Source organism: Thrips palmi, unplaced genomic scaffold, assembly GCF_012932325.1.
Source record: "Thrips palmi isolate BJ-2018 unplaced genomic scaffold, TpBJ-2018v1 HiC_scaffold_8, whole genome shotgun sequence".
NCBI lineage: Eukaryota > Metazoa > Arthropoda > Insecta > Thysanoptera > Thripidae > Thrips > Thrips palmi.
The window spans coordinates 2246133-2258823 of NW_023144635.1; the positions used below are offsets into that span (position 1 = coordinate 2246133).

Sequence of the window (12691 nt, forward strand, 5' to 3'; positions counted from 1 at the left end):
AAAGAGATTCCGGGTCGCGACGCGACGCGACGCGATGGCGCTGGCTCGGCCCAGCTGCGCGGTGCGGCGCTGCCGCCGCCGGCCTGCCGGACCGCTCCGCGCTCCGCTTCCTACATTGGTCCCTAAAACGTCGCACGGCCGCCGGATCGGTCGCCTCATCGCTCTGTCTCTGTCGCACTCGCGGGGCCTTCCGTCGCGCGCACCGCGGTGCGAGAGAGACGGGGCGACGAAACGGGCCGGGCTGGCCGGGCTGGCTGGGCTCTGCACGTGGAGCAATAAAAAAGGCCGGCCGCTGTTGTTTTCCGGGATGCTCCGTCCTTGGCGCTGACGTCGCGGTGACGTCCGCCCTGGTCGTCGATACGGTGACGGCGTGCTGCATGGCGCGGCGTGGCGTGGCGCCTCCCTCGCTTTCCCTCCTTATCCCCTGCACTACGCTCGTAGGCCGACTGGCTGGCCCGTGGGCCGCGGGCCGTAGTTAGCGGTCGTGGTTATTGACTGTACCGCCGCCGGACCCGCTGCCGCCTCTTTCCGGAATAGCGTTTCGTCGCTCTGTCTCTCTCGCACGCATGGAAAGTCCCCGTGCGTGCGAGAGAGACAGAGCGACGAAACGGTTCTTCGGAATCAGGTGGCCGGTACCCGGTACTCGGTCACGACGGCGATGCGAGGCGGCCGAGGCGCGTGCCCGGCGTGCCCGCGGTGGGCCGCCCGCCCGGCCCGGCCCGGCCCTGCACTGTGACGGCCTGACGGACGGACTCCAGGGACGTGACGAATGCCTGGATTTGCCAATTTGTTGGCAATTACGTGCGGCTCCCGCCTCATTCCATTTTTTTCGTGCCGCGCCGTGCCGCGCCGTGCCGCGCCGTGCCGCCGTCGGAGGAAAAGGCGGGCCTGGGCGCGGCTGGAGGCGCGGAGGGAGCTCCAGCACCGCCAGCGCCAGCACCGCCGGCACCGCGGCCGGCGAGAAGCCCTCGACCGCAAAGCGCTGCGCGTATCGCTGCCGCGAGGAAGGAACCGGCGGCCGCGCCATGCGGCGCCATGCCGCGCCATGCGGCTCTCTTTCTCTCTTCGTCCCTCGCTCGACCTTTGTTTGCTGATAGACAATGTTTTCTCACCTCGGACCTCGCGGCCGAGCTTAGCCGCGCCGGCCAGCGGCTCCAGGACTCCCGTTAATCCCTCTTAAATCCCCCCGGTGTTTGTCCTTTTCTTTCGGCCGGACAGCACGGCCGCCCTTTGGGCCCTTTGAGCCCTTTGGGCCCCTTTCCCTTCACAGCGCGGCCGGCCGGCCTGTCCCTGTCATTCCCTCGCCCTGCGGCCCTGCGGTGTGGCAGGTTCCGTCGTTCCGTGAGCGGCGCAGAGCGGCGCAGAGCGGCGCCGGCCAGCGACCAACGGCGGCCGCGGCCTGGACAGCCAGTCCGGACGGCGGACAGCCCGGACAGCCTGGACAGCCTGGACAGCCGGCCCGGACGGACGGACGGACGGACAGGCGGCCGGACGGCCACTCTGCGGCCCATAAATAAGGAACAATTTGAGCCGGGGGTTCCGTTTTGTTGGGGGGAGGGGGGGCGACACTGCTCTCTTCCACTTCCTCTTTCGCGCTCGATCCGCTGGCGTCGCGTCGCGTCCCTTTTCCTCGGTGTGCATGCAGGCAAGGCAGGCAGGGCAGGCAGTGCAGACCGTCGCCGTGCACGTCCTGCGGTCCTTGCCTGTAGTTCTCCCCCTCCCCCTCCCCCTCCCCCTTTTCCCCACTGCCAACGCCCCGTCGGCGTGACCCCATAAACTGTGCGGGCATGGAGACTGGCTGCCGCCCTTCCCCTCCCCTCCCCTCTCGTCGCCTAGCGTCACTTCGCCGCGCGGCGTGCGTAGCGCGGACACGGCGCGCCGGCCTGCTGGCGGTGGCGTTTGGCGCGGTGGTCGGCCGGCGCTGTTTTGCGTTTTCAGCTGTCGGGGCCCTCGGGCTTCGGGCTCGGGGCCCTCTGGCCTGCAGGCCTTTGAGGGCAAGTCCGTGCCCGTGTGCCGGACGGCGTGGCGGTGCGGTGCGGTTCGGTGCGGTTGGGGCACAAGGCCTCCACGACGTCGAAGGGGGCGAGGAGGGGGGGAGGGGGGGCAGGGGGTGCCTTCTAGCGCCGTCAGCAGGTAGCGGCGTGGTGGTGGCGGCGGCGCGGCGTGGGGGCGTGGTGGGGCCGGCGGGCCCGGGGGGGGGGGGCCCCGCGCCCCGCGCCCCGTGGAGAGTGGCGAACAGGCGAACAGCTGCTCAGTGACCAAGCCGCAGCGCTGCGGAGCGGTACGGGCCGCTGCAGTGTGCTGGCCCCGGCCGGCCCCCCAGTGCACCGAGCACCGCGACAGCGTGACAGCCTCGCGAGCAGCGCGCCCGCGACGCGAGTGTCAGTGTGTGTGTGTGTGCGAATGTGAGTGAGGGAGGGTGGTGTGGTCGGGTGGTTTTTGTTTCTTGAGTGGGCTTCGGCGCCACGCCACGCCACGGCCATGGCTGCATGGCCTCTGCGCGGCGTGCGGTGCCACCCCGGCTCGCCGGCGCAGTGATCTCCTCGCTGTACGGCCAGGGGCCCTGGGCCTCCCCGTGGGGCTGGGCCAGGCCCTCCAACAGCGCGTCCTCCACCGCCACCTCCAGCAACAACAACAACGCCTCCTGCGACGGCGGCGGCCGCGGCGCGCGCTGCAGCTGCCCCGATGCGTCGTCGCACGCCTCGCACGCCACCAGCGCGACGTGCGTCTCGATGAAGGCGGAGGCCAAACCCGCCGGCAGGGCCGTCCCGGGCATGCTGCGACGGGCATGGCACGGCGCGAGAAATGGCAAAGGTAAACCGCGCCGCGCGCGCCGTGCGTGTGAGAGTGTCAGTGTGGTGGTGTGAAGCGAGGGAAGGTTGTGCTGATGCGCGCGCGACCGTGTGAGAGTGACCGTACGTACGTGCGATGACGTTCTCGTGTGTGTGTGCGTGTGTGTGGGTGTGTGTGAGAGAGTCCCACGTGGACAGTGGGTCGCGTGCCGCCGTGTGAATGTGCCGCAGTGCTGTCCGTGTGGCGTACCGTGGCCGCCCCGCCCCGCCCCGCCCCGCCTCACCCGGACTGGACTACATTGGACTTGGCCGTGCTGGGGCATGGGGGCGCCGGAATGCCCCCAGCGGGGCGGTCTAGTCTCACTCAACTGGACGGGCACGAGGCGACCGGGCAGGGACTAGAGTCAGAGTCCAGGACGAGTGGACTGGAAACTTGCAAACGGAGCAAGAGCGGGGCAAGCGGAGGCGGCCTCAGTGCTGCCTGCCGCGGCGGTGCGGCGGCCCGAGAGAGGCGCCCCGCCGGAGCAGTCAGGCAGCCAGGCCGCCAGGCTGTACTAAACTACACGGCCGGGCTGTCCCGCTCTGAGGCGTCACGCGTCCACTGTGGCAGAGCGCGGTGCCGCGGTGCCGCGACCGGGCCAATTTTCTGGATTTCAGAGTCCGCTGGGAGAGCGTGCTCGGGGAAGAGCGAGGAGCGTAAATGATTCTGCGGGACGAGGACGAAGACGGACTCCAGGACGGAGTGTCGCCGTGGTGGGGCCGAGGCGCGGGGCGCGGCCTGGAGACGGCCGAAGCTGAAATTGCGAGCCGACAGAGCGGGGCCTGGCCAGCCCAAGCCAGCCCAAGCCAGCCAGGCGGCCGCCAGGCCGGGCTGTGACACAATGGAATGACTTGTGGTTTGTTTCGTCGGCCCCGGCTCGGCTTGGAGTCGGAGTGGCTAGGCCCAGGCACGGCCTCGGTGGATGGATGGTGGATGGACCCGCCGACGCTGACGCCATCCTGGACCCTGGCGGGGACCCTTTTTGCTGGCGTCGTCTCGCCCGGGCGGCCGCCAGCCTGCTGGGTAGGCAACCGCTGGGCGGCTGACGACAGCGGTGCCCGGGGGTTGCCTACCCTCGGGACGGCAGGCGCCTCAGCAGGCGATATGATATCCTGGTCGGCCTGCCTGCCTGCCTGCCTGCCTGCCGCCCGCGACGCCCGATGGCGACGCCCCCGCCTCAATTAGCCAGCCAGTTAGCGGCAGGTCGCGAGAGTCGCGCGAGAGTCGCGGGCCGCGGCGAGGCTCTCGATGGAGACGGAGATGAACCGCGGGCGACCGCGAGGCTCGTGATGCAAGCTTGCGCTAGCACAGCAAGCGCAGCTAGCCTCCCCTCCACCCTCCCCTCTCGGTAAAAGCCGCGTCGTCCATCGATTGGATTCGTCTCACAGACGGATTACTTGTCTGCGAGACACGCCAGGCCGAGTGCTGCAACCACAACGGCCACTACGCCATCCGCGCCGCGCCACGCCCCGACGCCCCCGCAGAAAACAGACGACGGCAATCGTCACAGCCCAATAGATTCGGCTGCCCGGCCGACAACAAAAAGTTGTTTTCGTGTCGGCCCGCCGGCCTGCCTGTGCGGCGCAGGTTGGCGGGGCGGGCGGGACCGCGGCGTGATGGCGTGGTGGCGCGGTGCGGGTTGCCTGCCGCCGAGTGACGAGTGTGCTGATCCTCGGCGTTGATCGGCGGGTATATCGCGACGGCGCAGTGACGCAAGTCATCGGCCGCCCTGCTCCGCCTTGCTTCTGCTTCGCCGCGCTTGTTTTCGCCTCGGCCACGATGCCTTCCGCGCGTGCGGGCGTGGCGGCGTGGCGTGGCGGCCTCGCCCGCGCCGCCGAGAAGGCCGGGAAGCACGTGTGTGTGACGAGTGCGGAGTGCGGAGTGCGCGACCCGCCCGCCCGGCCCGCTGTGATAAGTGCGGGCGGGAAGAGGAAGAAGAGGGGGTTCAATGGCAGCTGGGAAGCGGGACGGTGGCACGGCGGGCCGGCCGCGGCGCGGCGTCCCCCGCCGGTAAGCGCGCGGCCCGGCCCCCTGGCCCCCCCGGCCCCCCGGCCCCTCGTGGGTCGTGGGTGCCGTCCCGTCCCCGATCGGCCCTACGCAGCTGTGTTGCCCCTCCCCCTCCCCCTCCCCCTCATGGAAGCGCGTGATGTGTGCGCAATATGAGCCAGCCGGGTCGGGCCCGGGCCGCCTGAGCATGGCCTGCATGGCCTGCCTCGGAAAGTGTGCCGACTCGACTGTGGTCGGCCGGCCCGGCCCGGCCCGCCGGGTTCCGTCCCGTTCCCTCGCTGTGGTATTCTGCTCGCCTCCTTTCCTTGTCGGCGTGCTTCTCGCCGCCGTGGTGCTGCTGCTGCGGCCCAGCGGGGCTGTGGGGGCGGCGGCGGCGGCGGTGCTGCAGCACGTCCGCGACGACGACGTGACGCTTTTCACCGATTTTCGGGGCCAGCGTCTCGTAAACGGTAAACGGCGAGAGGCGAGGCGCGGCGCGGCGCCGAGCGCGGGATGGGGCGACGACACCACTTTGAAATCGTGCACGGATGTCGAGTTGCTGGCCTCCACTTTTAGTTGGTCTCGGCTGGCTGTTTTGACTGCGAGTCTCCGCCGATTGTCTCGACGCTTGGAATCCGGATTTGCGCCCCCCTCGCGCGAAAGAAGCGCGTATCCGGGCGGCAGAGCGGCGGCGGCACCCTGGAAGTGAAGGAGGGAAGTCCCCAAGTCGCAGTGTAACGTGTAACCCGGCCGTTTTCGTTTCCGGCTGACACAATTTAGAGCAGTCGTTGTTCTCTCTCTCCTCTCCCGGCCTGCTCCGCGCCGAGGCCGCGCAGGCGCTGCAGGCCGCGCTGCAGGTGCAGCGGGCGTGAAGGTGCAAGGGCGTTGCCCAAGCGCGGCGGCGACGCGGCCACGCACTAGAAGAGGGCCGTGTGCGTGGACGGACGGCCCGCCATTAATGCGGTGCCGCGAGTTGATTTGAGCAGCCCGGTCGAAACAAACAAACAGAGCTAGCGCGCGGCGCGGTGCGGTGCGGGCCCGCACAGTGGGCCAGAAGACCGGTGAAGGCGGCCAAAACCCTAGACGCGTTTTGAGCTCCAGAGTGGCTAAGCAGGACTCGAACCGAACGTGTGACCCCACCAATGGATTCCTCGTTCGGAGAGCAATCCATTGGTGGGGTCACACGTTCTGTTCGAGTCCCATTTAGCGACTCTGGAGCTCAAAAACCCGTCTAGAGTTTTGGCCGCCTCCGCCGGTCTTCTGGCCCACTGTGGCCCGCCTCGGGTCAACGAGGTTAGGTGTGCTCGGCAGCGACGCAGCGACGCGGCTCGAGAAGCAACCTGCCGTCCTTCCGTCCCGGCAGTCCCGGCCTGGCTTGGCCTGGCTTGGCTTGGCAGCGGGGACCTCCCTGCCGGGTAAAAATACCCCCGACCACTATCGGCTGCCCGCGCACCGCCCTTCCCCGCGCGGCGTGTGTCCGAGGAAGCGTCAGCTTGACGGCCCTGCCGAGCGATTCCGCGCAGCGGCTTGTGCAGCGGTGTCGTCGCCCTCGTCTCTCTCGCACTCGCACGGGGCGCCACCTCGCACTGGCCCTGCGAGAGAGACAGAGCGGTGACAGCCTGCTTCGCGTTTCCCAGGCCGCACTGGAAAACTGCCTTCGCTATCGTCGCCGAGCCTCCGCTGCTGCTGTCCCTCTCGCTCCCTTACGGGGCGCCGCCTAAGTGCGAGAGAGACAGCGAGGCGAGCGCACTGTTCGTTGTTCGGAATGATGAGCCTGCAGGCCGCGGCCGTCGGCGGCGCTGGACGGGACGGCCACGCACGGCCTCTCTGTCCCCTGTTCGCTGCGTCGCCGCGTCGTCGCCGCATTCGTGTTCCCCGCGCACTCGTTCCGAGAGTCGTTTTCGTCGCTCTGTCTCTCTCGCGCCTTTACGGGACGCCCCGTGAGTGCGAGAGAGACAGGGTCTGCTGTTCCCACCGCGCTCAGCGAAGCCAGCGAAGCGACCGCGATGTCCCGTGAGGTGCTGGCGGTGCTAGCAGTGCCGCGGACGAGGCTCGGCGGAGGCGAAGCAGGCGAAGTAGGCGAAGCGCTATGCGGATGTGCGGTGCGAACGCGGACGACGCAGCGGAGCCGCGGTCGGCCATTTCTGGAGCATTTCACAAGGCAGGGGCCGGGCGAGCCGGGCGGGCCGGGCGGGCCTAGGAATGTTCGATTCCCTCATCGCCGGCTTCCAGGATGCACGAGGTGGCCGCCCCGCCCGGCTCCCGGCCCGGGCAGGATGTTGGCGCAGGTGCCACGCGAAAGGTTTCAGTGGAGGAAGTTTACGTGAAGCAAGTGTAGTGTGCAGGATGCTCGCCACGCACGCCGAGAACGCCGCGAACGCTGTGGTGAACGACGAGCGCGCTTTTGCAGTGCCCTACCGCGCTGGGCACGCAGTGCATGCATTCGCCGTTGCAGTACTCATGAGTCTCAAACGGAACAACCTACCATTATGATGACTTTTCGCATTCTGTGTGTGTGTGTGCGTGAGTCGGTGATGGCTTCGCCCGCCTCGCCTGTATCAACATCTGGATGTGAAAGCTGCCCCCCCTCCCCCCGCCGCCCACTCAGGGACTCGGTGACTCGGGGGCCCACTGGTGCGTCCACTGGTGCGTCGCCATCGATGAATCGGCTTGGCGCTTGCTTACTAAATGAACCATTTCCAATTCAAATTCATTTATCGCTGTCCCGCGATGGCGGTGCGCAGGGGCCGCCCCGCCCCGCCCCGCCCCGCCAGACAGTCGACCTGACCCACGACTTCGGCGGCGGCGGCGGCGGGACGTCGTCGAGGTGATCTGCGCCCCGCACTTGATTGGGGGCTGGCGGTGAGGCGGCGCGGGACGGGGTTCGAGCGGCTGGTTTGTTTGCAGTAGACGGACTAGAGTGTGTCGGCCTCCCCGCGAGGCCCGCCCAAAGGTCAGCGCGGCGTGGGGTCGCGGCTGTTGGCCGGCGCGCCCTTTTCCAGGACCCGCCCCGCCCATCCTGGCCGTGACCTTGGCCGTCGGCCGCCTTCGGCCCTTGTTGGCGTCGGAGGACCGCACCGTTATCACAAGGCGCGGCCGCGGTCAGGTCGGCCAGGTCGGCCAGCCAGCAACCCCGCCGCGCCGCGCCGCGCGCCGCGGACGCCCTGCCTTGCCTTTTCCTTCTTTTTTGTGATTAGATCGGTCTCGGCGCGGCGCGCCACACTGCGCCATTTAAAAATGCCACAGTTGCCTCCGTTGTGCCGTGGCCTAGTTCGGCCGGTGCGCGCTGAGCGCTGCTCGCCGTGGGCGGGGTGGGCGCGCCGTGCCGGCCGTCCGCCCGGGCCTCGCGTCGCCTCGCGTCGCAAGGTGCGGGTCCGGCAGGGGGGCTCTGCCGACTCATTCCGCGGTAGGTCTCTCTCTGTCGCACTCGTGCTTCGTCCCTTCGGACGCTCAGGCGTCCCGTGTGGGTGCGAGAGAGACGGACTGACGACTGCACCGCGATGCCCGGAATAACTCTGCTGGTGCTAGTACTAGTCTGCAGGTGCAGGCTGATGTCTCTCGCACCCTAACTCCCCATGCGTGCGAGCGAGAGAGACAGAGCGACGAATACACTGCTGAGCCTGCCGTTGGGACGGCTTAATCACTGGCCGGTCGGCACTAAGCGCCGCCTAATGCGCCTTAAGCGGCCCTTAATGTGGTTTAGCGCGGCTCAGCCGAGGAAGACCGAGGGCTCGGCGACGTCGCGTAGTGCGCTCCTTTTGCCTTTGCCGCGTCCCACGGCGAGAGGGACGGCCCGGCGCGGTCGTCTGCGTCTCGTCGACGCGAAGGGTGTCGACGGGCCGTCCCGTCCCGTCCGGCCGGCCGTCCGGGAGAAACCCGCGGTCCCGTTGAGTCCTTCCGCAGCGCCCAAACGACGTCCCGAGTGGCGGCGGGGCGGCCAGAGAGGCCAGAGCGGCCAGAGAGGCCAGAGAGGCCACCGGCGGGAAGGCGAAGGCCCCGAAGGCCCCGAAGGCCCGGTCCGTTTTGGGCCGGTGCATCGGACGGGCAAGGCGACGGACTTGTTATTTTAGAACCGGCGGCGCCACGGCCGCCACGGCGTCGTCGTCCCCGGCGACGGCGACGCGGTGCCGACTTGTCGTCGCCGTCCCCATGGCGACGCGGCGACGCCCAATTACCGCGGTCCGTCGTTCCGTCGTTCGGTCCGGGCCGCCATCCGCCACTTACCGCTTGATGACTTTCTTTCCGAGGACGTCGAGGACGTCGAGGCAAAGAAAGCGAGTGCGTTCGTTGGGCCCTCGGCTCGGACAGGGGCGCCGCCGTCAAGGCCCGCCTGCTCCGTGGACCTCTTCTTTCAGCTCTCCGGCCAGCGCCAAGGCAATGCAAGGCCTTTTCGTGCAGCGTTGGAGGCTGCGGGCTGCGGCGGCATGGCGTTGCGAAATTTGCCATGAAAAGGCGGGCTTCCTGCGTGCCTCGCGGGCCTCACGGGCGTGGCGTGCCGGCGTGCTGCCTCGCGGCGCGGAAAGGAAGCGCACGCGCGTGATGGCGCGGCGGCACGGCGTCATGTGTTACGGATTTTGATGCAATCCCGTCGGGCTCCGGCTGCTGCAGCAGACGGATTCCGAGAGTCGGTTCGGTCGCCCTGTCTCTCTCGCACCCGCGAGTGGCGGCATATGAATGCGAGACAGAAGGAGAGTCTCGGAATCAGTCTGCAGACGGGGAGTTGACGCCGCCAGCTCACGGCGGTGGTGGCGGTGGACGTTGCTGACGACGCGGCGGCCGCTTCTCCAGTGTCAACAACCGCGCCGTGTCCGCCCGCGTCCGTCCTACGTCAGCAGGCTTATCTCTGCCGCACACTCTGCTGTTCACTCCACTCGGCCCGTAGAGTGCGAGAGAGGTCGAACCATGCCGTCATACCCTGTCCAGTGAGGTTACGTGGTTTCGTCTTCCTCGCTCTGTCCTTCGCGCACGCGTCGTCCTGAACAGGGGCGCCGGAAGTGTATTTCCTCAGGGGGGGGGGCAAACAATTTTAAATCCTACGTTCCTAATTACCCCCCTCCCCCACCAAAAAAGGTGCTTAAAAAGACCCTACTCTTTCATGCACCGCCTCGGGAAGGCTTTGACCGCTGATAGTTTAGGAGCAGTGGTCTCGCAAAAATGGTCAAAAAGTGAATGAATTTCAGAAAATCATCGTTTTTGCTGACTTTGAGCGGTCACTGCATCCAATTTAGTTGCGGTCAAAGGCCTCCCTCGACGCCTTACTATTCTAAAGACCCTACTCTTTCATGCCCCGCCTCGGGAAGGCTTTGACCGCTGATAGTTTGGGAGCAGTGGTCTCGCAAAAATGGTCAAAAAGTGAATGAATTTCAGAAAATCACCGTTTTTGCTGACTTTAAACTGTCACTGCATCCAATTTAGTTGCGGTCAAAGGCCTCCCTCGACGCCTTACTATTCTTAAGACCCTACTCTTTCAGGCCCCGCCTCGGGAAGGCTTTGACCGCTGATAGTTTAGGAGCAGTGGTCTCGCAAAAATGGTCAAAAAGTGAAAGAATTTAAAAAATCATCGTTTTCGCTGACTTTGAGCGGTCACTGCATCCAATTTAGTTGCGGTCAAAGGCCTCCCTCGACGCCTTACTATCCTAAAGACCCTACTCTTTCATGCCCCGCCTCGGGAAGGCTTTGACCGCTGATAGTTGGAGCAGTGGTCTCGCAAAAATTGTCAAAAGTGATTGAATCCCCGCAAGTATGATTGTCATTTCATTGGATGATGTTGATTATTTCACTGGTTACCAACTAGACGCGCAATGATTATCTTGAGTCGGGTACCCCTTGGAATATGCTGTCATATTTTTACCCCGTGTCCTATAATTGCTCCAACTGACCCTAGGCTCGATTTTCGCAGCTTCCCACCAAAGTCCAGGGGGGGCGATGCCCCCCCTGCCAAATTCCAGGGGGGGCAGCCTGCCCACCCTGCACCCCACTTCCGGCGCCCCTGGTCCTGAAGTGTGAGGGCGCGAGAGAGACGGCGAGAAAACCAGTGTTCGGAATCAGTCTGCGGCTCGAGCCCGACGAGGCCGTCGCGCTCTTTGGCCCTTCGCGTGACCGCCGGGGCCCTGGCTGCCTGCTCGGCCCGGCCGCCCGGCCTGCCCCACGGCAGGGACGTGCTGTCGAGTGGCCGGACACACACACGCCAACACTCACGAACACTTGCGTCGCCCGTTTTGGCGCCAAATGGTGCCCCGTTTGGCGTTGTTTGAATGCGTCGCGCTTCGGGCGCCGCCGCGCTGCCTTCGCCGCGGCCGCCACGTCGCCGCGTCGTTTACAAACGCCTTGCTTTATTCATGCTGGCCGTGCCGTGCCGGGCCGTGCCGTACGCCGCCAGGCCCGCCAGGCCCGCCAGGTGGTGGCCGCGGTGCCGCGCCTCGACACGAAGGTCGTCGCCCTGATAGCGGCCCGGTGGCGGCGGCAGGGCCGCGCAAGGTTGCTCGGCTTTGTCCGCCGTCGTCGTGTGTCGTGTCGCGTGCCGAGCATGTTGTTGTTGTCGTCGTCGTCGCTGTCCCTCCAGTTCCAGTTTGGCGCGCCACGCTCCAGTCCGCGCAAGGTCTGGGCCAACTGGCTGGGCTGCGCGGCCCGCGGCCTGGACGGACAGGCCTGGACGGACAGGCCGGGCCCGCGCGTGAGTGGGAGTGAGAGGCGCGGCCAAGGGGGCGACCGCGGCCTGCTCAAAGTACATGGGCGAGGTGGGGGGCGTGGCGTGTCCGCGGCCACATGTGAGTGTGTGTGTGTGGCGCGATGCGAATGGCCTAATTGAAGCAGTACCCGCGGCGTGCGTGCGCTTGCTCTGCGCCTTGCTGCGCCTTGCCCGCGGCGCTGCTGCTTATGGCGCGATGCTGCTGCTGCCGCCGCTGCCCCCCTCGACGACCACGTGCTGAGTCGGCTCGAACCAGCGCGCCCCGGTCCAGGCCGTGTCCTATTACGCTCCGCGCAGTAAAAGCAAAGTCCCCCCGCGAACGGCAATCGGCGGGGCCTCGGGGGCCACCGACCCCCTCGCCTCGCGTCTCGCGGACTGCGGAGTGGAGCTGGACGCGGACTGGCCGTGCCGTCAAAAAGAAAACCGGCCGGGCCGGGGCGTTGTGCCTTGTGCTGTGCCCGCGGCGACGCGCGGCGACGCGCGGCGAGCCGTGCCCGGGGCCTGAACAGTGTGCCTAGACGCTGCGTCTCTGCGGGTCGCCCCACGAGTGCGAGAGAGACAGAGCGACGAAAGTGTTGTTCGGAACCAGCCCGCTAGGCCCCGTCCCGTCGGACCGCGTGGTCCTCGCGGTGGTCCCCCAAACATCGAGGCCCTCCACGTCGTCGACGTCGTCGACCCAACGGCCCAACGGTCCCCAACCTGACAGCCGGCGTCGCGTACACGCGTAAACGGCATACGATCAATTGCGGTCTAGCCTCTCAAGTCAATTTGAGTCAAGTCCCTTGTCGGGGGCGCCCGGCGGGGTAGGCAACCCTGAGGAGTAGAGCACGCCTGCGCAGCGGGACGGCCCACCCGCCAGGCGCCAGGCGCCTTGGCCGCCGGTTGTTCCCTAGCGCTGCTTTCGTCACTCTCTCTCTCGCACACGCACGAGACGCTCCTTGAGTGCGAGAGAGAGAGAGCTGCGGGTGCACGCGGGTGCGCCGTCGTCGGCACTGTTTTGGCGGCGACTTTGCAGCCAAGGCGCGCGATTGGCTGCGGCCCTGTGGCCTTGTTGTGGTGTTCTGGAAGGCCCGCGCGGAGTGCGGCGCGCTGAAAGGAGCGCATTGAGGGGCACGGCACGGCACGCCACGGCAACACTCGGCCATGCACGGGCACACACGTGTTCGGCCTAGTCGTGCAGTGACA

General features: G+C 67.1%; 1 protein-coding gene across 4 annotated transcripts in view; it reads left to right on the forward strand.

The window, feature by feature from the left end:
* Nucleotides 1–12691, forward strand: part of LOC117653887 (serine/threonine-protein kinase tricorner) — a 29075-nt gene that overhangs the window by 6652 nt on the left and 9732 nt on the right. For 2 of the 4 annotated variants that reach the window (XM_034399870.1, XM_034399871.1), the window contains exon 1: nucleotides 2663–2814. The exons of the other annotated variants lie outside the window; for them this stretch is intronic. In XM_034399870.1, the coding sequence (XP_034255761.1) occupies nucleotides 2733–2814 (82 nt within the window). In that variant the 5' untranslated portion in view covers nucleotides 2663–2732. Of the gene's footprint in view, nucleotides 1–2662; nucleotides 2815–12691 lie in introns of those variants that run through there. 4 annotated transcript variants of the gene reach the window in all.